Below are 23,455 nucleotides of genomic sequence, written 5' to 3'. Positions count from 1 at the left end.
CAAGTTAAAACACACAACGAGTGACACCATTAAATGATATTAACCCCTCGCTCATCTCTTCTTCTCTCCACTTGACCCTGGGGTTTGAACAGATTCAATAAGTGTGAGTGTGGGGGTGGGGGGGGGGGGTTAATTTTAGCAATGCCAGCGCTCATTTCCCCTGCCCACCGTGAGTGGTGAAGTCCTAAGGCAACCCACCCCCCCAAAGACATCTGCCTCTGTGAATGAGATGTGTGTGTATGTGGGTGTGTGTGAATGAAGACCCCCTTAAGAAATTCACCTCTAATCCCTTCTGATGATTTCATTAAGTAGAAGAAGACACTGCCAGTTGGCAACGATACTTCTCCCTTCACTGTGATGTGTGTGCGTGCGTGTGTGTATCAATCATATGCATTTGGATTCACTCCAGGATATATTCCTATATGATACAGTGTGTGTGTGTGTGTGTGTGTGTGTGTGTGTTAGTGTGTGAGAAATAATGTCTATATATAGTGTGTGTCAGTATCTTGGTGTGTGTGTGTGTTGCAGATGTTAACAGTTGTAGATAGAATGAATTAGAGCACATTACAAACAACAATAGCCTGCAACCTGGACATAATGAGACGCCTGCCATTACCCATCAACACACTGTGAGATAAGAGCCCCTAATGCACACGCACACACACAAACACACCAACACAGCCACTATCGCACACCTACCATCTCAAGAGGAGACACACCGCGGCAGATGTTGCTGAGGAAATATCCTCCTTCTCATCCGCCCGCTTCTCCTGGCAGGATGCTCCTCTCAAACACACACACACACACATGCACATACACACAAACACACAATGGAGGACTGCAGCGAGGTCTGACAGGTGTGCTCGCATGGGCCACTGTCTTTGCCTTTCCTATGAAAGCTTGCGCACACACTTAGGCAGACAGGCAGGTGTGAATGGACAGGTGTGTGAGGAAAGGACAGCTGTGAGGAAAGGTGTGAGTCGGCAGGTGTTCCATTAAAGAGACAGACAGAAAGAGAGACAGAGAGAGACAACGAGCAAGAGACTGGTGCACCCGACCCAAGCAAGAGCGTAATCGTCAGACATGAAATGAAGATGTGAAATTTAAAACGCAAAATGATGGTGGGAAAAGGAGCCAGAGAAAGTGAAATACATGTAAAAAAACCAAAAAAAAAACAGACAAAACAATCAAATGGCAAAAAACATCTGCACGGAGAGACTCAAACAGGAAGTACAGACAGATGTGTCGAGATGGTTGGGTAAAAAAGATGAAGCCAGAATCAGACACACAGATGGTCAGTCGTAAACAGACACTGACAGATAAAAAGGCAAGGATTGCGATTGGAGAGACAGACGGATATAGATGTAGGCAAATAGAAAGACATGGATTGACATCGGAGAAAGCAGTAGTTTTGAGGCCATAGCAGCAATTAGTGTGTGTGTGTGTGTGTGTGTGTGTGTGTGTGTGTGTGTGTGTGTGTGTTAGTCTGTGTATGTTTGAGCAGTGCAGCAGCGATTGCTAGCATTGATCCATGGATGGGTTGTGTCAGGGGGAGATAAGGCCTGCCTTTCCCCAGAGAACAGCCCTGGGCACAGGGGAGAGAGGAAGAGGAGGTGGAGGAGGAGGACTCTGGTCAACTGGATGGATGGAGGGAGGGGAGAGGGGGCAGGGAGGGGAGGGAGGAGGGCTGATCTTGACCCTCTCACTGGCTTCAAAACAGGCTCAATTCTTTTTATTCCTTTGTTAATTCACTTTTAAATACCTTTTCATCTCACTACTTGTGTTGCCATCCAATGGAAACTACAGTGATATTTATCGCTGCATTATTGACTTTTTAAAAACGCACTCGGTGTGGCATAGAAAAATCCAAACTGGTTTACTCTGAGGTGATTTGGAGATTCAATTTCTAATAAAAAATTCCCTTGCTTTCTTTGTTTCCATCTTCCCCAGGTTTCTCCACGCTGTCTCTGGCAGACCAGATGAGTTTACTGCAGAGTGCATGGATGGAGATCTTGATCCTGCGTGTTGTGTACCGCTCACTGTCCTTTGAAGACAAGGTTAGTGTCTTTGGCATTATGTGTATCTCTTGCCGCTATATATTTATGGCACATGACACATACAATAGCACACGTTAATGTGCAACGTCTCCACCTCCCTGTGTCTCCTCTTTAGTTGGTGTATGCCGAGGACTACATAATGGACGAGGACCAGTCAAAGCTAGCTGGACTTCTGGACCTGAACAACGCCATCCTTCAGCTGGTCAAGAAATACAAATCCATGAAACTAGAGAAGGAGGAGTTTGTCACCCTCAAGGCCATTGCTTTGGCTAACTCAGGTTTGAAATTCTAATGTTAATGCCTATGCTTTTATGATTGGGACTGGTGTAGAAAGAGTTAATCCTAGAAATCTCCAGTCCCACGGGACTCATTTAAACTGGATCATCAAAGGACTAATTTCAATACTCTGCATCCAAACACACGCTCATACACTCACACACACACACACACACACACACACACACACACACACATACATACATACACATACAGATGTGTTTTTTTTTCATTTAATAACACCTGAAGTTGTCAAACCTTCTACTTTCTTTAAAGCCACACACAGTTGTACCATCATGCTCTTCATATTTGCACGCATACTTAAAATCAGTACAGTTTGCACATGCATACACACACAACACAAACACACAAACGCGCACACATCTTCAACCTGAAGCCCACCCCCAAACAAAGTGACGATCCCTTATACAATTAGCATAGTCGTCTCTTCAGATGCCTGTTAAATAAGGTGAAATCATTAGAGCCCAAAGTCCGTCGATAAAGCCCCCTCTCTGATGTGTCCAGCTGCATCGACAGCTGACTGACACACGCACACTCACACACACTCTGTCTCTCTTTTGCACACACACACACACACACGCCCTCTTCCTCCCATGACCCGTCTTTTGAACTTTGTCTTGGAAGCCGGCCAGCTCTTCAGTACTCTTTAATTACAAGGGGGGAGCTGTCAATACAATGTGTTTAAATGGGAGAATGCAATGGGAGAGCTTTGAATAGAGAGGGAGGGGGCCTTTTGTTCAGATCCTTCCATCATCAACACATCACGCACATGCACACACACACACACATACATGCACATCCACACGCACACATATTCTCTCAAATATGCCAGAGTTTCATCTCAGACATATGCATAAACACACACTTACAGGAGTGCCTTCTTAATAATGAGAACCACTGAAAAATGTTTACTCACACACATACAGTACCTACAGTACTGTCATGCACATGAAGAAAAAATTGACATTTTGTTTTCCGGTGGGCACATGCGAGACAATCAATCTTTTGGCTGCAAACGTGTGTGTGTTTCTGTTGCATGTGTGTAGGTGTGTCTGATGGTGTATGAATGCTGCTGACTAAAAGCTGAGAAAATTGACAGGAAATGCCAGCTGGGACAACAGTAGATCCTGATCATGATTAGGATAAGTTATTAAGGCATTACATGGACAGAAAATTGTAACTTTTAAGGATCACATTTTGCTAGAAAATTAACTGAAATCATCTATTCAAATCGTCAAAATTATCAAAATCAATCCCAATTAATTTGCTATAAATCAGATCATCAGTGATCCTTAAATTAATCATATGAGCTCTAGATCCAACTCTGTGGTAGTTTCTGAGCAGGTGGTTAGTAGGTTTAAATTGGATTATGTTTTATTTAATGGTAGTTTTCAGTGCTTTGTCCTCCCACATTTACATGAGACAGCTGTGGCTAAAAAAAACAACGTGGTTACTCGGTATATATAGTATCAAACCTGCCAGCTGTAGGCAGAAATTACACACCTCAGAATAAAAAAAAATCCAGATAATTCTCAAGAGTAATTTCTACTCTAAACCTCTGTGTTGAGAAAACTCACATTTTAAATAGTCATTCTTTCAACTGATTGAAATGGAAACAGCTGACACCCGAATACGAACTTTGCATCACTGGCCAGACTCTGTAACTGCTCTTCAAGACAACAGAATGCTAGCATTAGCATTTTGAAGGGCACTGACACTAATTAATTCACAGGATGCTAATCGTCTGCATTAATGAAGCCAAGCCTTAAGAAATGTTAGCAAACGTGCCCCACATGTAAAGGCAGCTAAACTAGCCATGGGAAACAGGAGGCGTGTGTGTGTGTGTGTATGTGTGTCCATGTTAACGTGTGTTTTAACAGCTTCATGTGCTTGTGCTCATTAACGTCTGCTGTTTTACTTGTGAGTGTACTGCAGGTCACAGCACAAGCAGCAGCCCTGTCTACCAGCTTAAATACCAAACACACAATATTAATCAAAAACTATTTGAAACTCATTAAACTTCAGTTTAACTTTGTTAATTACAGACCGTGCTTCAGGAAACCACTTATAAATCCAGGAATAAAAGAGGGGAAGGGGATTGCTTTTTCATTGTTACTGACATTAATGCTCATTCAGTTGTAGATTTTGTACATGAGCATTATGTGCTTGTCCTGCTTTATTAGCAGCTTTACTTTGTATTATATTCATTTAAAAAGAAATGGTGTAGGGGTACCAAAAATTAGTTTTATAACAATAATAACAAAATTGAAAGTGATATTTAAAAAAAACTTTATGTTGCAAAAAAATGTAAAAATTAACTTAAGATATATTTGTTCCCTCCCTCATTTAAATGCACTCCACTAAGTAAAATATCATTATAGAGCAAAAGTATGAAAAAATAACTCCAGACAAGTGTACCACCCAGTCTTATTTAAAGCAGGAAAAAGTAGAAAACCAATGGAGGCTGAGTTTTTTATTGATCCCTATAGAATCCAACCCACTGTCTGGTCCTGCATACTGATACATGCATTACACTCTATAGATCCAACCCTGTGTATTTGATGGTGTTTGTGTCTGTAAGTGTGCACATTTATGTGTAGGTGGCTGTGTTAACACATTTTACATGAAATGTCTTTTGTCCACACAGTATAATTTTATGTTTCACTTAAATTAGTGTTTGTGTGCATTCACACCTTTAGTGTTTTTGTTTTTGTGTTCAACACCTCCGCATGTGGATGGTGTGAGCATGTTTGAGTATGATGTATGGTGTAAGAAGTGATGGCTAGATCAGGCAGACAAACCATGCTAAGGCTTAATATCATGGGGTTATTCATAAAATATAATAATTGAATCCACCAGTTACATTTATGAACACATAGACCTGACCATAATATACCTGAAGGCCATGTACACTTTTTATAATGTATGGGGTTGTGTTATCATACTTTGTGTGCACATGTATGTGTGTTCACATGTGAAAAGCTGTAGCAATTTTGTGTGTGTGTTCATGTAAGGGATGTTTTAGGGGGGGTTGCCTATCAATAGTTGTCTTGTGATTATTATTTAACATGCATGTAGTCATTGATCGAAGACATTGATCGGAGGTTGGGAGCTAAAGGCCAGCTCACATTAAGACTTTGCCTCCCTAAGGGGCAATATGGAGCATTATTACTGAGGGACATTCTCAGCCTTTACAGCCACAAATGCTGAAACACACCTACATGCCAGCTCAAAGAGAGATTACAGATGTTTGCTCCATACACAGACACACACACACACACACACAGACTCTCAGGTGTTCCTGCATCTCTCCATCAAGTGTATTTCTTTTTTCTCCACCTACTCGTCTCTTTGTCCATCCATTCATCACACCCACAGATTCGCACTTGAAAGGCAGACAACAGAGCTGCTACTGAATTTAAAGCCCCATTCCTGGATAGATACAACTACAAACTGTCAGTTTTAAACGTTAAAATGCATGCAGGCATATTGAAAGGGTGTTACAAAGCACTACAATTATGACTGCACTTTAAGGGTTATTATTCTCCTTAATCTGCAGAATAAAACTCTGGTGTTTTTCTTTTATTCATAGTCAAATACAACTATTTAAGTAGTAAATATTTTTGTATTTTTGTGATATACAGTATTATTACTCTGTGAATTATTAGCATGGAAATTCCAACCCCATTTTCTGTAGAGTCCTTTGTTTATGTTTGGATTCCGGAGTGAGTCTCTAGTCTTTTTTTAATTATATATTTATGTTTTCTGCCCTCTTTCTTCAGACTCCATGCACATTGAAGATGTGGACGCAGTGCAGAAGCTCCAGGATGTGCTCCATGAGGCCCTGCAGGACTACGAGGCTTCCCAGCACCAGGAGGATCCCCGCCGGGCGGGCAAGCTGCTCATGACCCTCCCCCTGCTCCGCCAGACCTCCACCAAGGCCGTGCAGCACTTCTACAGCATCAAGCAGGACGGCAAAGTCCCAATGCACAAACTCTTCCTGGAGCTGCTGGAAGCCAAGGTCTGAGGACAGGAGAGTAGATGGAGGACAGCCAGACGCCAGTCTGAACCACCTGAGCTTCACCTCAAATTCTAAACAGCAACTTTGAATGACCTCTTGCTCTTTTACACGCACACACTCTTACCCACACGCACACCCTCACAGAAATATGTTCCTGAAATATGTCTGCTGACGCATCCCCCTTTGAATAAACAAGTAATCTAAACCTCTTACCTGAACCCCTAAAACTTCACTGTCATTGAGAAAAAGGCGCTCACTTGACCTTCTGTTCTGGGGACAATGCTGACGGACTGACATGGCCCCTCTATTACCAAGGAAAGATGATATTTCCTTTTAAAACTATGAACAATGACATAACAGTTCCCACGGTGACTCCGAACACTGACGATGGCAAAACCGTCACTTATGCATTTAATAACAATTAAGATGTTATTAATGACAAACGCTGAGGACACATTTAAAAGAAACTGCAAACTCTTCATTTTCTTTCTGAGAGACTCTAAGACTGCACTCGTGTCTCCTTTTCCCCTCCCAGTTTCCCCCAACAGAGTTTTTTAAGTGTTCAAGAAGAAAACGAGTGGGAAAAAAATGAACACGAAAGAAGAATTAACGTTATTAACGTTTGTTGTCAAATTATGTGTACAATGAAATTTAGATGGATGGACTGAAGGAAAAGAAGAGGAGATTTGCCCTGCCAAAGAATGGAGCTCATCCATTCAGAGGATGCCAGCAAACTTTATTGTCATAACCCAAAACTGTTTCTGGTTTGATCTACCAGTGGCTTTCAGTCCTGGGCTTAAGAGCACTGCTGGTTTTCTGTCCCACCGATTATTTAAAATTGTTGTGGTTGAAAAAAAATCAGCAGACTCCCAAGGATCAGGATTGTAAACCACAGATGTAAACTGTAAACACTCTCTGGTTCTCCCTGAATTCAGTTCCTAGTTACCCACAAATCCCCTACTTCAATTGCAACTTTGCTATTTGTTGTATTTGTTGAGGACCAGTGGCCCTGGCCTCCCAAACCTGTCGGTCTCGCTACAGTATCACTTGACGTGGCTGAAAATAGTTTCAAATGGTCTAACCACTTGAGGAATGATAAACTCATATTGTTTATCAAATAACAGAACTTGATCTATATTCTCAAGAGCGGATCCCTGCGTGGCTAAGTGGTAGATGAAGGCTCAGTTCACATGCTCGCTATATATTCTATCAAACACTCCTCTTGTGTTTGGACTCTTCTGTTTGAGCCATTTTCAGCTGCTCAGTGACCCCGCAGGTTTGTGGCCCCTCCACATACCAGTTAGTAGAGATTTCAGTCTGTCAATGAGAATAGTGCCATTAAGAATAGTCCAGCCCATGCTCGCTACCCAAACTCCAAAAACTTAAAAATGTCACTTCGGTACTTAACTCTCCTTGCTCCGTTGCATTCACAACTTCCAGCTCATCTCTTGTGTCAGTAGGGAGATATTTTTGTGATTCATTCAGCGAGTGATGAGGGAGCTTGAGTCACTCAACGCAATACAAACCAGAAGGGAAGGTGTGCTGACAAAACTGACTGAAAAACAACTATTGTTGCTTTCAAACTCCTTATTTTTTTTCTTAATTTATATCTTGAAAATAATCTTAGCGATGATACCAATATTAGGATTGTAAATAATTGTCATCCTGTATATGACATATACCACGGCTTTGTTTTTGTTATTGATATTGTCTTCTTAAAACTGAATCAATCAATATGTCTTTCCTTTTTTTCAGCTTGACCACTGTCAGCAATTATCATATATATATGAATATAACAAGTAATAATGTATTAACAAATCAGCGTTTATCTTAGAAACTCTGAGCAATAGTGGTTTTTAAAGGAGGGGTTTGTGCATATGGACTAAGTCTGCAATATTAACATAATGTGCCAGTCTTAAATTTGGGAAAGAGAGGGTTGGGATTTGAAGAGAGTTTGTAGCTTCTCTTTCTCTCTGTGTAACTTGCCATAAGCTATTAGATGACAGTCAACATTTCCTTTGCTAATAACAGTAAGGCAGGAACAACATATGGACCAGGAATGTCAGTATGAGATTTTAATGCTGCTGTCACATAAACGCTGTGTGAGTAATGGTCAGTATGATGTTTAAAGAGGTAAAACAAGCAGCTAAAAACAAAAATATACATCCAGATTGCAGTTATCTCATGGTTCTAATGTTTGCACCTTTTTTTTCTTTTTTTGTGACAAGGCACTTTTTCTGTCATGTTTGATCTAATTAAAACAAGACAGCTACTCAAGAAATAGTTCAGTAATACACATTTTTTCAGTTTAAGGTGAATGTTTTTTTTCCTGTTTTCTTTTGTTTTCTCTTCTTTGCAATGTGACAGAGTGTGGGGACCATCAGAAACATCAGACTAAATCTAGAGTTGTACTGAGGGAAATAGTGCTAGCATAAACCAAACATTATCCAAATCTTTAAAAAATGAAGAAGAACAAAAGACATGACAATGACAGTTTCTTGTTAGCTCTCTATTCATCCTTATTGTTTGACAGTGTATTTTAAAGTTACGGAGAAAATACAGTTTAGTAATGGTAAACGTAATTAATAATTAACTAATAGAATTCATAAAAAGGCCTATCAACTAAATTGCCTTGGGAAATTCATCTCAATTTAAATAAGCCTAGTAATTTTTAAAACATGACCAACCATTTGTAGCTGAAGAGGATAAAATGGTGATACTATTATAACAGACAAAACTATTTTCTGTTAAATTGAAATGTCTAGAAACAAGAAATGAGAACTGAGAGCTAACAGCAAACTGTCCTACATTTACAGTCAAGTAAAGAGGCATTGGTTTCATTGTCATAGCAAGAATGCACGTGGTTGACTGATAACAGCTTTAACAGCTAAAGGTCAGGGTTTTTTTTTGTTTTTTTAATATTATTTATATAATTTCTAAAGCCGAATAAGAATGCCAAAATATGTAATTTAGATGATGGTGTAATCTAATAATAAATGGCAACTTATCACAGCTGAGAAGTGCTGCAGTTTAAGTGTAGTTATCTCTAACATCACACGCTCTGTATCAAACATCAGCATTATTACTAAGGGGTATTTTCTCAGCCTTCTTAAACATTGTATATTGTAAATTATACAGATTATAATTCTAACATAAGACATTTTATTGGAAACAAAATCGAGAAAAAAAGAAAAAAAAAGTAGTTCAGCCTCGATGTGTGTTTCATGTTTGCTGTTTTTCTATCAAGAAAATAACTTTTTTGTTTTTGTTTTCTTTCTCTTTTTTGTTTTATCTGTTTTTGTTTCTAAAGTCCTCTTTCTGTTCGATCCCTTCTTCCTCTGTTGAGTCCTCTACGGCGATGCTGTGTGCTTTTTCTTGTGGTGATTCCCGTTCTTGTGCTGTGTGCTTCTTCTTTAGTCAACACAGAGTAGACTAGAGGCAATGTTGTCTGACAGTCGGATCAGTCTGCTGGGGGTCTGGGTACCGGATTCTCTCTCAATGAACCGAACCGGATATAAGACTCTTCTTCTAGAAACTTAACTAGACCACCAGGATCAAATTACAGTATTCATCTTCACCAAACTATACATTAATAATTAAATATTTAGTATCTAAATGAGGAAACACCTTACAAGTATTTAAAAAGGGATCATTTGTGTAACTTTCCTGTAGAGTAAACAATATACTGTATATCTTTAGGTTTAAATAAAGACAAAATGAAAAGGACATTTGAGTAATACAGAACTGTAGGTGACTCTTTTTTGATAAACTTGCTGTACATATCTGCCTTCCATTCAGCTCAGCTCAGTCATGATCTTTACTGTTTCAGCAGGCAAAAGGAGAAAATATGAAGATGAAAAACTTTTTTTTTCTTAAAATATTTCCATCGTTTCTTACTTTTCATCTTATATCCAGGTCTATATCTTGCTTTAAAAAGTGACTCTGACAGCAGAAGGACAGAACACGCTTTGGTTGGGGTAGCAATCTTACAGAAAAAGTTTGACCCCTGCTCTTGTTGTTTCTCTTCACCATAGATTCATTACAATGTGGTAACATGTTTCTGCACTTTGCTAGAATTAAACCACAAAATCCAGATTTAAACTCAAAAGTTTCAACAACATTTAATAAGCAAGTTATTAAACTTATTGTACCTCTTGATACAAGTGTATAAGATTCATATTCTGCACTGCAAATAGCATAAATTCAAAAGATCTTAAGCATAAACATATATGTTTTTAGAGAGGAATTATGCAGAAAATATATTTCACACCTGCATACAAGATATTTGTAGGCAAATTCCCTGATAACAGAATTGAATTTCATTGATTTCATGTTCAGTTTGAAACCACTGTCTCATTATCAGGTGGATACTTTTTTTTTTTACCATCTACTGTACATTAATCTACATACAGTTTATGGAAGAAGGGTGCTCTTGTCTTACTATTGTTTCCCTCTATTATTGTTTTTATTTATTTGTCAGTTGTCAAACCAATTCTGTGCTCTCCTGAACAATTCAACACAATGAAAGACGTTACACGTCTCCCTGAGGTGATTAAAGCTGAGCTGGATGTGGTTTTAAAATGTGAAGCAGTTAAATTTCTGATGAGTAAATACTGATATGTAGATTTTGTTTCCAAAATGTTTATCAATGTCAATCAAGTTTTGCAAATTGTGTCCTGTGAATATGCAGCTATGTTTGAACGCTGAATATCAGCAGGAATGCAGTTATTTCAAATAACTTGAAAAAAAAAAGATGTACCAGCTGAAATCAGAAGGGAGACTGTGTGTTTCTTTTAGAGGTTTTTGTATAACTTGCTGCTTATAGCCAAGATATTATTTAGATGTACAGGAGGGAGATGTTTTTCCTCTTTTCCTCTTTTTTTCCCTTGTTAAAAAGCAATATTTTAATGACTGTACAACGATGAGGCAAGAGTTGCACTTGTTTGTGTAGGGTTAAAGATCCAAATGCTGATGTATCTATTGAAATTATTCTGCTGTTAGTGTTAAAACCATAAAAACAACAACAAACCAAACTGGTATTTTCTATGAGCAGCAGTGGAAGGACTGAATAGGTTTTCACAGAGCCATTGATAGAAAGAGTTTGACCTGGTTGCACTTTGGGCACTGTGCTATCACCCTCATCTGGAACTTAATTCCATTAGCTGCAAATACCTAGAACATGGTTAGGGTTCGGGTTAGGGGACAAGTTGTCTAGCCATATAGTGACAAAGCAGGATTGTCCATCTTCCATGGCTGCCCCTAAAAACTGCTAAGGCCAAACTGTGTCTATCTACAGCTCTACAGTGTTTAGTCATTTAGTTGTATTTAATCCCCAAATGTAACTGCCACTTGTGCTGCAGCAAACCCTGCAGTCTGAATTTGCAAATATGACGCAAAATATTTAAGGGAGAGAGAAAGTTGACACATTTGGATAAAAAGGATATTTAAGGATAAAACAGACCGTTGCATAGTGGAAAAGAGTTGTGGATGAGAGAAGACCCTGTAGTGTTATTAAAACATGTCTGTAGATTTTAGATGTGCTTCACATCAGTAAATTAAAGAAAAAAAAAAAAAAGATAAACAATTACCTGTATATTTTTGTGACGTGTATCATACAAGTGTGCTCCAACAATAATGTCCATTTGTGTAAATGTATTTATTTCACATTGTATATATTGTTCAATGCAAAAAGAGAGACCTATGATTCTGTAACTTAAACTACTATGGGTTGAAACATTACATGTGTTACTCCAGACTATGCCTTTCAGGATTATTACAGTAGAGCAATATCAATTAAAACCAGGCTTCCAGTTTTGAAATCTGTCTTGGTTCTCTGATTCTTTTCTCAGATTTCCTTTAGAGTTGCACCCAAACAATGAAGCCCTGTTTTACACTGATGCAAAGTAGCATAAAGTGAAGCACAAACCTTTCTGCTAGTTTCAGACAGACACTGTTGTCAATTTCCTGTCCAGTGCCAATGTTGTTCATGTTGTTTGAATAGCAAATACAATCTGAGCGCCTATGAACATGTTAGTTTTAAAATGAAGTGTGGTCAGTTGCATTGGTGATGCATTGCCACAACAGCAGAAAGGGATTGCATGGCTGACAGACAAATATCTGGGTCTGAAGTCAATTTTACAGTAATCTTAAAGGCACAACTTCATTCATGTGGCAATTCCAGAGCGCAGTGCCATTACATAACATCATTCACTGTGTTTACCTTCATTTAATTGCCTGAAAATGGCACCAGGCTGCACCATAAACATACAAATCTCTAGTGTAACATGACCCCATAATCCTTCTGACACCATAGGCCAACTCCTTCTTACTACATGGCAAATCTGCCATTATAATAGGAGAGTGCACTGGTTGGTCTATTGCACGTTACACCTAGAACACACACAATTCATTAATGGACTACAACACTAAAAAATCACAAATATTTTGGTTTATGAGCACCCATAAAGTCAACTAAAGAACCCATTTAAGCGTTTTCAGCTACCATCATCGTGTACAATGAAAGACAGGAAAGAATGAATGGAAGGAGGGAGGGGAAGAGAGGGGGAGGATGGGTGGAGGGAAGAGGAAGTGGAACAGCTTGCTCCAGTGGGTGGCTAACTACTGTCCACTCTGAATGGCCAGATCTCCTGCTCTTGCCAAGGGCACTAAACACACACACACATGAACACACACAAATGCATACACACACTGATGTAGCCTACACATGCAGTACAATATTAAAGAGATCCTACAAAAGTATAAACATGAGATGAAAGACCTACCGTAATTCATCTTCAACTGTTTTTATGTGTGTAATATGTATGTAATTTAATCATCTTTTCTCTCTTTTCTTTCTTTTCATTTACTCTTATTCCCCCTCTCTCACCCTCACACCTTCCTCTCTCTTTCTTTCTTTCTTTCTCTCTCACTCTCTCCTAATAGCCAGAAGCAGTAAATGGGATGCAGAGGCCAGATATTTAATGTAGCAGAGAGCTGTGAAGCGTTTTAAGAAGCCTTTTTCAAACAGGGGGAGCCCTGACCCGCAGGCAAATATTTTTCAACCAGATGACATAAGAAGATATTAGCTGAAAGAGAGCAAGATTTTTATTCCATTTTTTTTCCTTCTCTCTTTCTGCGAGATCTCTCTCTCTCTTTTCTATTTGGGTTGTTGCCTGGCCACCCAGCCCCCCGCACATATGTTTTATTTTACTTGCTTGCCTTTTGGAGTTCATTTATTTTATTTTATCTTTGATTCATTATTATGATACGATAAAAGCTACTTGAGCATTTCAGCTGCTGAGGGGCTCTTATCGTTAACCTTGTGGAACGCATGTAAGAGTGGGCTCCACACGCCGCATCGCTAATGGCCAACTTAACTCCTCTCTTCTCCTCCTCCACCTTCTGGCTTAATCTACATCTCTCCTTCCTTCTCCGTCTCTCTCTGAAAATCTTTCATCCCTCTATCCCGCTCCACTATCTCGTCTTTTCTCCCATAATCTCCTCCTATGATATTTCTCTGTTTTTTTAACGCATATTTCACGTTGGAATTTCATAACTCAAATTACTTGTGTTTCATCTGTATATAATGGAATAAAACCAAACACAGCTCTGTTCTACTCTACTCAGCATTACAGACTGAATGACACAGCTTTTTGTGACCGTTTCTCATAGGCTAAGCACTAACCGAAATGATATAACCCTGCTCTGTCACTGCTGATAACTGTGATGAGCTGGGTTTTTCAATGGTTTAAAACTCGGCCATCTGATAAGGCATTTAAAGTCACCACTGGCAATTCATCCATAGCAGACATTATTTTTGGGGTCCCACAGGGTTAATTTTTCAGCCCCATTTCATTCTCCATTTACATGCATAAAGTTTCACTGTTATACCAGTGACACACAGTTATAGCAGCCCATAACACCTAATGGCGCCATTAGTCCAGACAGTCGTAGAAGCTGCCTTGCAGATATGAAGTGTTGAATGTTACTGATATTTCCACAACTTAATGAAACCAAATCCAGAAGATCCATTTCTATTCACATCATCCCCACCACATTCACACTGTTAATGAGGTACACAATCAAAGGAAATTCATCAGAGAAAAAGGTAAACAATTTGTTCATTGTTTGAGCTTCAATGTAGGCATTAGGCAATCAGTGCAGGTACACCCCCAAATTCTGCAACCAGTCAATGTTTATTTTAATTATTTGGCTGAACCACCATTTTTCTTTGATTCCCAGGGTCTAATAGTATCCCTAATAACATAGGTGCCCGTTACGTAAATTAATTAATTAATATATTGAGAAGAGAAAGGGTTAATGTCAACAGTAAACAGGTGGAACTTTTGGCACGGGAACAGTTTCCCTCCAGGTGTTTCAGGGGGGAACGTCCGACACCTCCGACCTGCATCTGCATACCTCTTTGCTGCAAAAGTTGATCTTCATATTACAGGTTAGTGGTTGGTGAAAATTACGAGTGTCAATGTCTAAAAGCTCCGCTTTATTTGGGCGAGTGATGAAACGTGTGCGTATATCGTTGTGAGCATTTTTGTCGGACTTAAAACAAGGTAAAATCCCGTCACAATCAGGAAGTAGGTTGGCGCCTGGCCACGCGGCAGGGGGTCTTTTGTTTTGCTTTTTAAAACCTGGGTGTTGTCTTGCAGGCAGGTTGCCAGGTATTTTGCATTGAGTTTACCCTTTGCTTTATTTAGGTTCTTACACATTATTGATGAGATATGCTATTAAAATAGTTAAATGCCACAGAACTGCATTCATGTTGATTTGGATTGCACCTATAGGCAAAATGTTACTGCAGCCTTCAGTTTGTTTGTTTTCTCACTGAATATGGCCTGTAATCCTCGATGAGTGTAGTTTAAAGTAAGTGTCCATGTTCATCAGTGCAACCTAGAATATGTTTATTTTAAGTGCAGTGGCATATTATTTTTTTTTTCAAGTATCTGTAACTTAAAAATTTAATAGTGTTAAGTAACACTATTAATATAAGGGATATCTATCAGACAAGAGTTTGATCTCATCATTTCACAAGGCTTTTTTTGGGGCATGAAAGAAAATCTAGATGTGACCCCCCCCTTTCTAATATGGTGTCAAACAGGGTCTGTCTCTAAGGGTGACCATATCTGTCTTGTGACCTGTAAAGTGCTAATGTGTGGCAGCTTCACACTGATGGTGCTTCAAAGGCTCTTTTTTGGCATAGGGCTGGTTTCACAAAGGCCGCTCATGTGTCTGTGTAAAGGGTTAGGATTATTATACAGTATATATATATATATATATACATGTGCGTGTGTGCATAGGTAGTTGTGTGTTCATTCTGGCATCTGTGATTTAGAATTTAACAATCTTGTCGGGTGCACATGTGGTCATGTGTAAGCAGTATTTGTATGTATCAAAATTTCTATCTGCCTATCTGTGTGTGTGTGTGTGTGTGCGTGTGTGCATTTGTGTGTGTGTCTTATCCTCATATCCCCTTGTATCAGTGGTGGGGTTCCCTTGGGTTTCACAGGCCTTGTGACATGGACTCACGGTGGTAATGGCCTTTCACAGCATCCAGCTCCCCTGACACACACACACACACACACACACACACACACACACACACACACACACACACAGTGCAGATAAGAAGAATAACACAGAGCACAGTGACATACCAACCAGTGCACAAATATAGGCACAGAAAGAAAAATGTACATAAAACAGATCTGAGCACACACAGAGTTCTTATTTTCACAATAAATAAACGGAATTACAGAAAATACAAATTAGAAAGTAAAACAAATAAATGTGATTTGTGTCTAAATCCCTGTGCGGACTTATCTTATTGTAGGGTTTATTAAACCAGAGTTTCTGTTTCTCTTCTCTTCTCATTTGTTTTTAGGTCAGCAAATAATATTTGCTGACTTTTTTGCTGACTTCTTGCTGATTTGAGAAAACATGAGAGCAGTGGCAAACTGAAATTCTGAGTCATTTTTCTTTCACTTACATTACATCTCTCCCTCCTTATTTCTTTCTTCTCTATTGTTATTTTCTCTCCCATCAAACTGCATATCACCAGCTCACCTCTCTTTGTAATGTACTGTATAGTCACTTCACTTGTTTGCACAAACCTTCCATGACTTACTTGTTCACTGTCGCAACAAACCGTGTCAACTGTTGAAGAAAAAAAAAAGACAAGATGGCAAAATAATCAAAACCCCAAACCTTCACTTTGTGACAATTTCATGAATTACATAACATATCTTGTGACTTGGTTAAACATGGTGTCATCTGCCATCAGACATTCAGCCATGTGCGTGTTGACACTATGACTATCAGAACAAATATCAACAGGTCTTTTCTGTCTTTTTTTTCTGGACGATGCACACACCATGCATGAACAGCAGTCTCTTTGTTGGCAGCTTCATTGCATGAAATTTACATTTCACACAGACAGGATTTGTATCTCCTCCTCTCTAACCTGCTAACCTGCACACTAGAATGAAAACCAAGAGGATGTTCAGCCGCAATACGTATCCAGTGTGTTCCCGGCCTAAGAGAGCATTATCCAGCAGCATTTAAGACGACTGGAAAGGGACCGGAAGAGGGAAGGAAGAGAGATTTGAGAGAAATATTAAAAATGACCACGAGTTGACAAAACATTAAAAGTGTTTCTATTTCGATTCATAATATGTAAGATGCCATTGTGCATGGTTTTGATGTGGTCTTTGCACTTAGCGCTGAGGGGAATTATGTTATTGGATGACCATTTGTGAGTGTCCTCCTCTTCATCATGTGTCATCTATAATCAGTGATGTAGCCTTCATCATAGTTTCCCTGTCATTGTATTTTTCTGAGTACACGTCGTTTTCTAATTTTTTGAGCCTTCCTTTATTTTCTTGCTCAGTCTTTTATCTTACTCACTATAATTACAAATCACCTTTGTTCACTTACTTAATTTCTGTCTTTCACCTCCTTCCCTTTTGCCAACATCCCATCCACTTGTCATCCTATTCTCCATCATTGCAGCCCTCTTTTCCCATTCTGTCCCCCATCTCTCTATCTCACAGGGTGTAAAGTGGCTCAGGTGACTGTGTGCATTTGAGCTGCATGTGCATGCTATAAGAGGGTCAGCTGTCTATTTGCACTTTTAACGTCTTAACTCTATACGATGGGCCATTTATTCTCACTCCCCAACCCCCCTCCCCCCTCTCCTTCTACTGTTCCCATCCTCTCTCTGTGTCTATTGCTCTCTATCTCTCTCCTAGGACAGTAAATGTTTTAACTCTCCATTCTATGGGCCATTCATTAAGTTAGTGTACTTTAATAAATAGTGTGATGTGTCACTGTCCAGTGAATTAGTGGCACTTTAAATCCCCCACTAGTGGCCAATAGATACCCTGAAGGTTTGATATGCAGCGGTCACTTTTCCTCAGAAAGCCAATTAGGGTTGATATGCCTGTGGATAACATGTCGCTATGTAATTGTTTGCATTTACGTTTTACATTGCATTTGCATTCTTATAAACATTTATTTATTTTGAATTCTAAACATAGGCCATGCAGTACATGAATGATTTAGACTGCATAAGCTTACCTAGTCTAAATCAACAATTACTCCAAATGAAATGATAAAATGTGTAGAGTTGTTATCTGCTCTGATGGCTCTATCAGCAGGGCATTATTTGTTTGTGCTTCCCTGTTGGAAAATAAATCTGTCTTGTGATGTGACAGTGCTATGTTTAATGTTTGAATAGATTGCTTAAAGCAGCATGGTAAATATGGTTGGGGTTAGAATAACCAGTCTGTTAAATGGACAACGAGGAGTTTTGGAAAGCGAAGTGTTCTCATATTACATTTACCATGAGCCTCCACGCGCACCGTGAAATTCTTGGACCGGCGCAAGACGGACGTCTTGCCAAGAATGTTTTCATTCATCAAGAATTAAAGTCAGAGGTTCGAAGACGATCAGATACCGTCGTAGTTCCGACCATAAACGGCGATTCAGCGGCGTTATTCCCATGACCCGCCGGGCAGCGTCCGCGAAACCCAAAGTATTTCCACCATTAATTATAATAGCAAAATAACGATAGAGACAAAACGATATATTGATCGAAAATGGAGCCATCAACAAGTGTGGGTAGTGGATTCATCCACATTAATGTGAGACTTTTTTATAACCAAATACAAACTCCTCATTGTCCCTTTAAGGTTAAGGTAGTCCAGTGTAGAGTACTGAAACTGCCAAATTTTACCAAATTAACCACAAGCTAGCTAACCTACAGAGCACACACTCTTATTATGCCACAGCAGCAAGACAGCGACATGTAGGACGAGGCTTAATACAGTGCACTTCAAAGGTGGACTAGTGCATATGAATATTTTATTTTTATTTAAAGGTTTATTTGAAATGGGACCTCACATATTCATGAACATACAAGAAAACACAACATTTAATTGCAGTAAATATGTCGGATTTAGCTGGGAACTAATTTCCATCCGTATGTACCTCAGCTGATGAAAAGTTGCTGTGCTTCGGGAAGTCTGTGCAGATAAACGACTGGAAATATTATGCATGAAGCGTACATTTAAACATACATTGGATTGTTTAAATTGACATTTTAAGTAAAAATTGGTAAATCTCTATGCTCAGTAAACGGATGCAGCATTTCTGAAGGCAACGTGTAAGAGAGCAGAAGAACAGCTTAGCTGTAAATTTGTATTCAGGCTTCTTTTTAGGCTCTCTATACTTTCTGCCCTCTCATGGTCAGAAATCAAACAGAAGCAACACATTTTTGACCAGCATCTTTTTATTAAACTTTTTTAAACTGTATAATTTATAATATTATTCTTATGCATTATGTGCATTTTTGGGGTTGATTCCCATGTGTGAATTCAAGTGATGATAGTTGCTGAAGGGCCCCAAGCTAATAATATAGCTTTGACAGGGGAAAGGTGATTGGCATAGACAAAGTGTGTGTGAGAGAGGGACTGGATGATTATGTGTATGTGCATTGTCAAGAGAGGCAGGAGGTTAATTCAATCCTATAGAAACGCAGCATGGAGGGGATTGGACAGCACAGCCCTGAGGGTGTCACTGGCCTCAACCCCAATAGGGGGCAGAAAGTGTGCGTGTGCACACACACCCACACACACATACATGCACACAATATGGACACTCTGACTTCAGGGTATGAATTCTGAAAAGCCCAGGAAAAGCCAAATTGTTTTTATATCTAGTTTCTGGTGCATTTCATTTAGAGCCAAGGAGGATAAATGATGAACATGGATTAAAATACATATCTATTTATAGAAAATACTGCATAAAACAAGGACAAGAAAGAAGAGGACATTTAGAGTGGTGATGGAGGACAGTAAGAGGGATTGAGGGCATGAAGAGGAGAGAAGGGAATGAAATGAATGAAAGAAAGAATGAGAGGTGTCTTTGGAGAGTAGGGTCTGTGTGAGAGGTGTGTGAGCACTGGACAGAAGTGACTGAAATAGAGAGTAGGATATACACAGTAGGACAATCTAAGTGGCAGAGAAAAATGAAAAAGATACAGTAGCTTAAAGAAGCCAAGAAGGTCAGAATCTCGACAAAATGACCAAACACATAAATGGGGCAAGGACTCGCAAATGATCATAGTACTAGTTGGGATAAAACTTTGTTACTGATGACCTCCCTCCATCTCCCCTGTTGTCTATGCTCTTTGTTTTTTATGTTTATTTATTCCCTTGCCTCCTTTAATGAAAATTGTATATTTGGTGTAATGGAGGCAAGGCTCAGTGTATTGAAAGTGCTCCTCTGTTTCACTGCAGTTAAACCAGAATGGCTCAACAGACTGCGGCTTGTCAGTCATTCAGCAACATTATAGGACTGGCCCAGCATAGCAAAGTACATTGTCACTTACCATCTAAGCACTTGATGTTCTTGCGATTTTTTGTGTATGCTGTTACGCCCCAGCTTTGTTGGTCCTAAGGGGCACAACAACGGTCCACCACTGACCCCCAAACACCCACATGAAGACACTACTAAAAATAGGAAAAGGCTTATTAAACATAAGCGTGGAATAATCAAGACAGGACATTAACTAAAACAAACAAACCCCAAGATGAGGGGCAGGCAAGCCCAGCAGTCCCCATGTGCACTGCCTCTGCTTCTGGTGCCAGCTGCAGGGCTTTTGACTCTCGTTCAGCAGTCAGGCCTGCAGGGGAATGAGGAGAGGGACAGACGGCAGAACGCTTTTCGTCGTACCAATGCATATTTGATTGAAGCTACTGTAAGTTTGACAAATGGACAAAGAAGATTGGTGTAACATTTGGAAAACAATGATTGGTTTGGCAGAAGGTGCTGAACTTCTCATGAACTGGACATTAATTTGGTGCCAGCATCTAATTGCCAAATAGCTTCAGCTTTTAGATATCATGTCACTTGATTAGAATTATGTAACCCTATAAGGGTAATGAATATTGTCAATATTAACACACTGTGTAGATCCTGACCACTAGTAGTGCTATGGAGCAATGTTTTTAAAAATTGGCCCTGTTTTGTTTTGGTCTGAACATGCAGAACAGTATGAGCCATGTTACAAATATACTTTTTTTTATTTAGAAAACTCCACAGCACAGCTTTAACTCAACAGCACAGCTTTAACCTACAGTATACACCTGTGAATGTGTGTTATACCGTGTGTGCAAACAGGCAAGTGCAAAATCTGAAATCAGCCAAAATCAGAATGATGAGCTTGCACTCATCACCAAGGTTTTTAAGAGTTCTTGAATGTGCCACACCTAGAATAGATGTGCACATTTGTATGTGTGTGCTATTTCCATATGGACAACCTAATATTGTATTTTGTTAAACACACACCTACACACACACACACACGCAGCCCAACCTTCAATTTATTCCACTTTGCCTAATCATCAGTGAGGCCAAGGATGTCTCCATACATATTCATGCTGCTCTGGAGACTCAGAGGGACCATACATTTACAGCCTACATTTAGCATATTATCCTTAATGTTATTAGACCAGCAAACACAATTTACCCAAATATAAGTCATACATAAGTAATTTAGAAAATGAGACAATATTAATTGGGTGATCGTCATCCGCTTTTAATCCCGTTTGTGTGATAGCACTCTAGTCTCTGGAATTGAATGTGCCTGGCTGAATAAATTAGTACAATCAATGTATGACTAGATTCTTTGTCATGTGGACACACTCTGTGCAAATCTATGCAAATGTCTTATGAGAAGAGGATAAGAGAAACTCTTCTTGGCTAACAGAGCTCTTGATGATCACAGCCAATCTGACACAGTGGTGTGGTGTCATTTTCAGCCTCTCAGAGGAAAATATTATCAGGAGTGCCAAAAGAGAAAAGGAGAGTAAATGCTGATGACATGTATGTGAATGTACTGTATGTGTATGTTTTCTTCTGGAGACACACAGACTACCTCTGTCACAAGCAACAACAAAAAAGAAAGACAACAAACAAACAAACAAAAATCACATTCTTTTGTTGGTTTCAGCTTTTTGTTTTCTCTTCCTCTATGACCATTTGGTTTTCATCTGCTCCCTCCACCACCTTTATTCTACTTTTCTTTCCTTCCCTCCTTTGCTTTCTCCTTTTATTTCCCTTCTCAACGCCTTTGCTCCCTACCTCTATCCTAGCCCCTAGCCACCTCCCCTCTCCTCCTCTCCCCTCCCTTTGCTCCTCTCTGCCTGGTATTGATTAGAAGGCGAACCTCTAATCTCCTTAAGGTCATTAGGAACACTTAATTAAAACCTAGTTAGAATGCCTTTGTTCAACCAAAGCAAATTGCAGCTGTTCAAACGCGATTAGTATGATAACGTAAAAACTTGTCGGCAGGGAAAAATATAAGAGAGGGTCTTTTTTTTTTGGTAGAAATGTTTACACAATTTAAATGCAGAGCGCTTGAGCACACAGTGCACAAAGTCTACAATACGGTATACTTGAGCTAGTGCTTCAGCCTCTGCTGTGTGTGTTTTTATGTGCATGTGAAGGGAATTGTTTATATTTAACTATTGGATGTTGAGCTTTATGAAACCATTGGAACCAGAAATGTAATTTAGATCAAAATTGGTTGTTTTATAAGGCTCAAGTAAAGAGACAAAGATGGATTTGTTATTGATGTATGTGTACAATGTCAATATTACACACCATTACTTTCTCTTTCAGTTATAATAGGTGCACTGACTAAAAAGATATTTGAGGGGGGGAAAAAGGGGAAAAATCTGATTAGCTCTATAATCTGGTGTATGTTTTTCTGTAATTTGATCATTTAAATCTACAGACTTGGATACCCACAAATGTATTATCCACCATATATCACTGATTATTCACAGCAACTTGGCAGTAGGCTACATAGAGCAGTCACTTTTACATATAGCTACTGTAGGGCTTCATCACTGGTACACACTGCAATTAGTAATTCACTGTTAATAGTTACCAAAGCGCAAATTAATAGCACAAATAGCAGTGCACCCCTAGTGACTCCCATTAGATTGCACACATACACACACACACTCACACAGAGAGAGAGAGTTTTGTGACTCTTGCTATCTGAAATGAAAAAAGATAAGAATTACTTCATTAATGGGCTTCACATATGTGCAAAACAATTTTGAGCGTTGGATCAATTAAATTTGAAATAGATAGGCTAGTTTTTTTTATACTGAAAACATTCTTTAATTTTGCTGTCTATTTGTATAGGTAGCCTATTTGTTGTTTGTTGTTGTTTTACTGTAGGCCTAGTTATATATTATATTTGTTCTATTCCTTCATCCTTTTCTTGGTTCCATTTCTGTTTTTATTTTTTTGTTTTGCAGTGTAGGCCTACAGTAGGCTTTATCCCATCCTTTGATTAAATAATATTGTAGCCTATTGTCATAAAAAAACAAACTTGACTGATATAACGAACCACAAAATAATTTCCTGTCTACATGGGCTCTTAGTGGCTCGAGCAGATCACCGTTGCCTAGCGACGGCGGTAGCGTTCCTCTGTTTTCCTGAGAGCCACTTGTCTGAAACCCAGACTCATCTTACGTAGCTATGTCTGGGG

General features: G+C 39.2%; 1 protein-coding gene across 13 annotated transcripts in view; it reads left to right on the top strand.

Annotated features, from left to right (window-relative positions):
• Nucleotides 1–12,194, top strand: part of esrrga (estrogen-related receptor gamma a) — a 137,473-nt gene extending 125,279 nt beyond the window's left edge. For 12 of the 13 annotated variants that reach the window (XM_085764112.1, XM_085764111.1, XM_085764109.1 and 9 more), the window contains 3 exons: nucleotides 1,951–2,057; nucleotides 2,173–2,335; nucleotides 6,137–12,194. In XM_085764112.1, the coding sequence (XP_085620238.1) occupies nucleotides 1,951–2,057; nucleotides 2,173–2,335; nucleotides 6,137–6,381 (515 nt within the window). In that variant the 3' untranslated portion in view covers nucleotides 6,382–12,194. The remainder of the gene's footprint in view (nucleotides 1–1,950; nucleotides 2,058–2,172; nucleotides 2,336–6,136) is intronic. The other variant, XR_015034569.1, reaches the window with a different exon arrangement.
• Nucleotides 12,195–23,455: the final 11,261 nt, after the last annotated feature.

Source organism: Trachurus japonicus, chromosome 3, assembly GCF_045865225.1.
Source record: "Trachurus japonicus isolate A0001 chromosome 3, Traja_1.0".
Lineage (NCBI taxonomy): Eukaryota > Metazoa > Chordata > Actinopteri > Carangiformes > Carangidae > Trachurus > Trachurus japonicus.
Note: the sequence above shows the minus strand (reverse complement) of the source record. Positions and strands in the feature narration are given on the sequence as shown.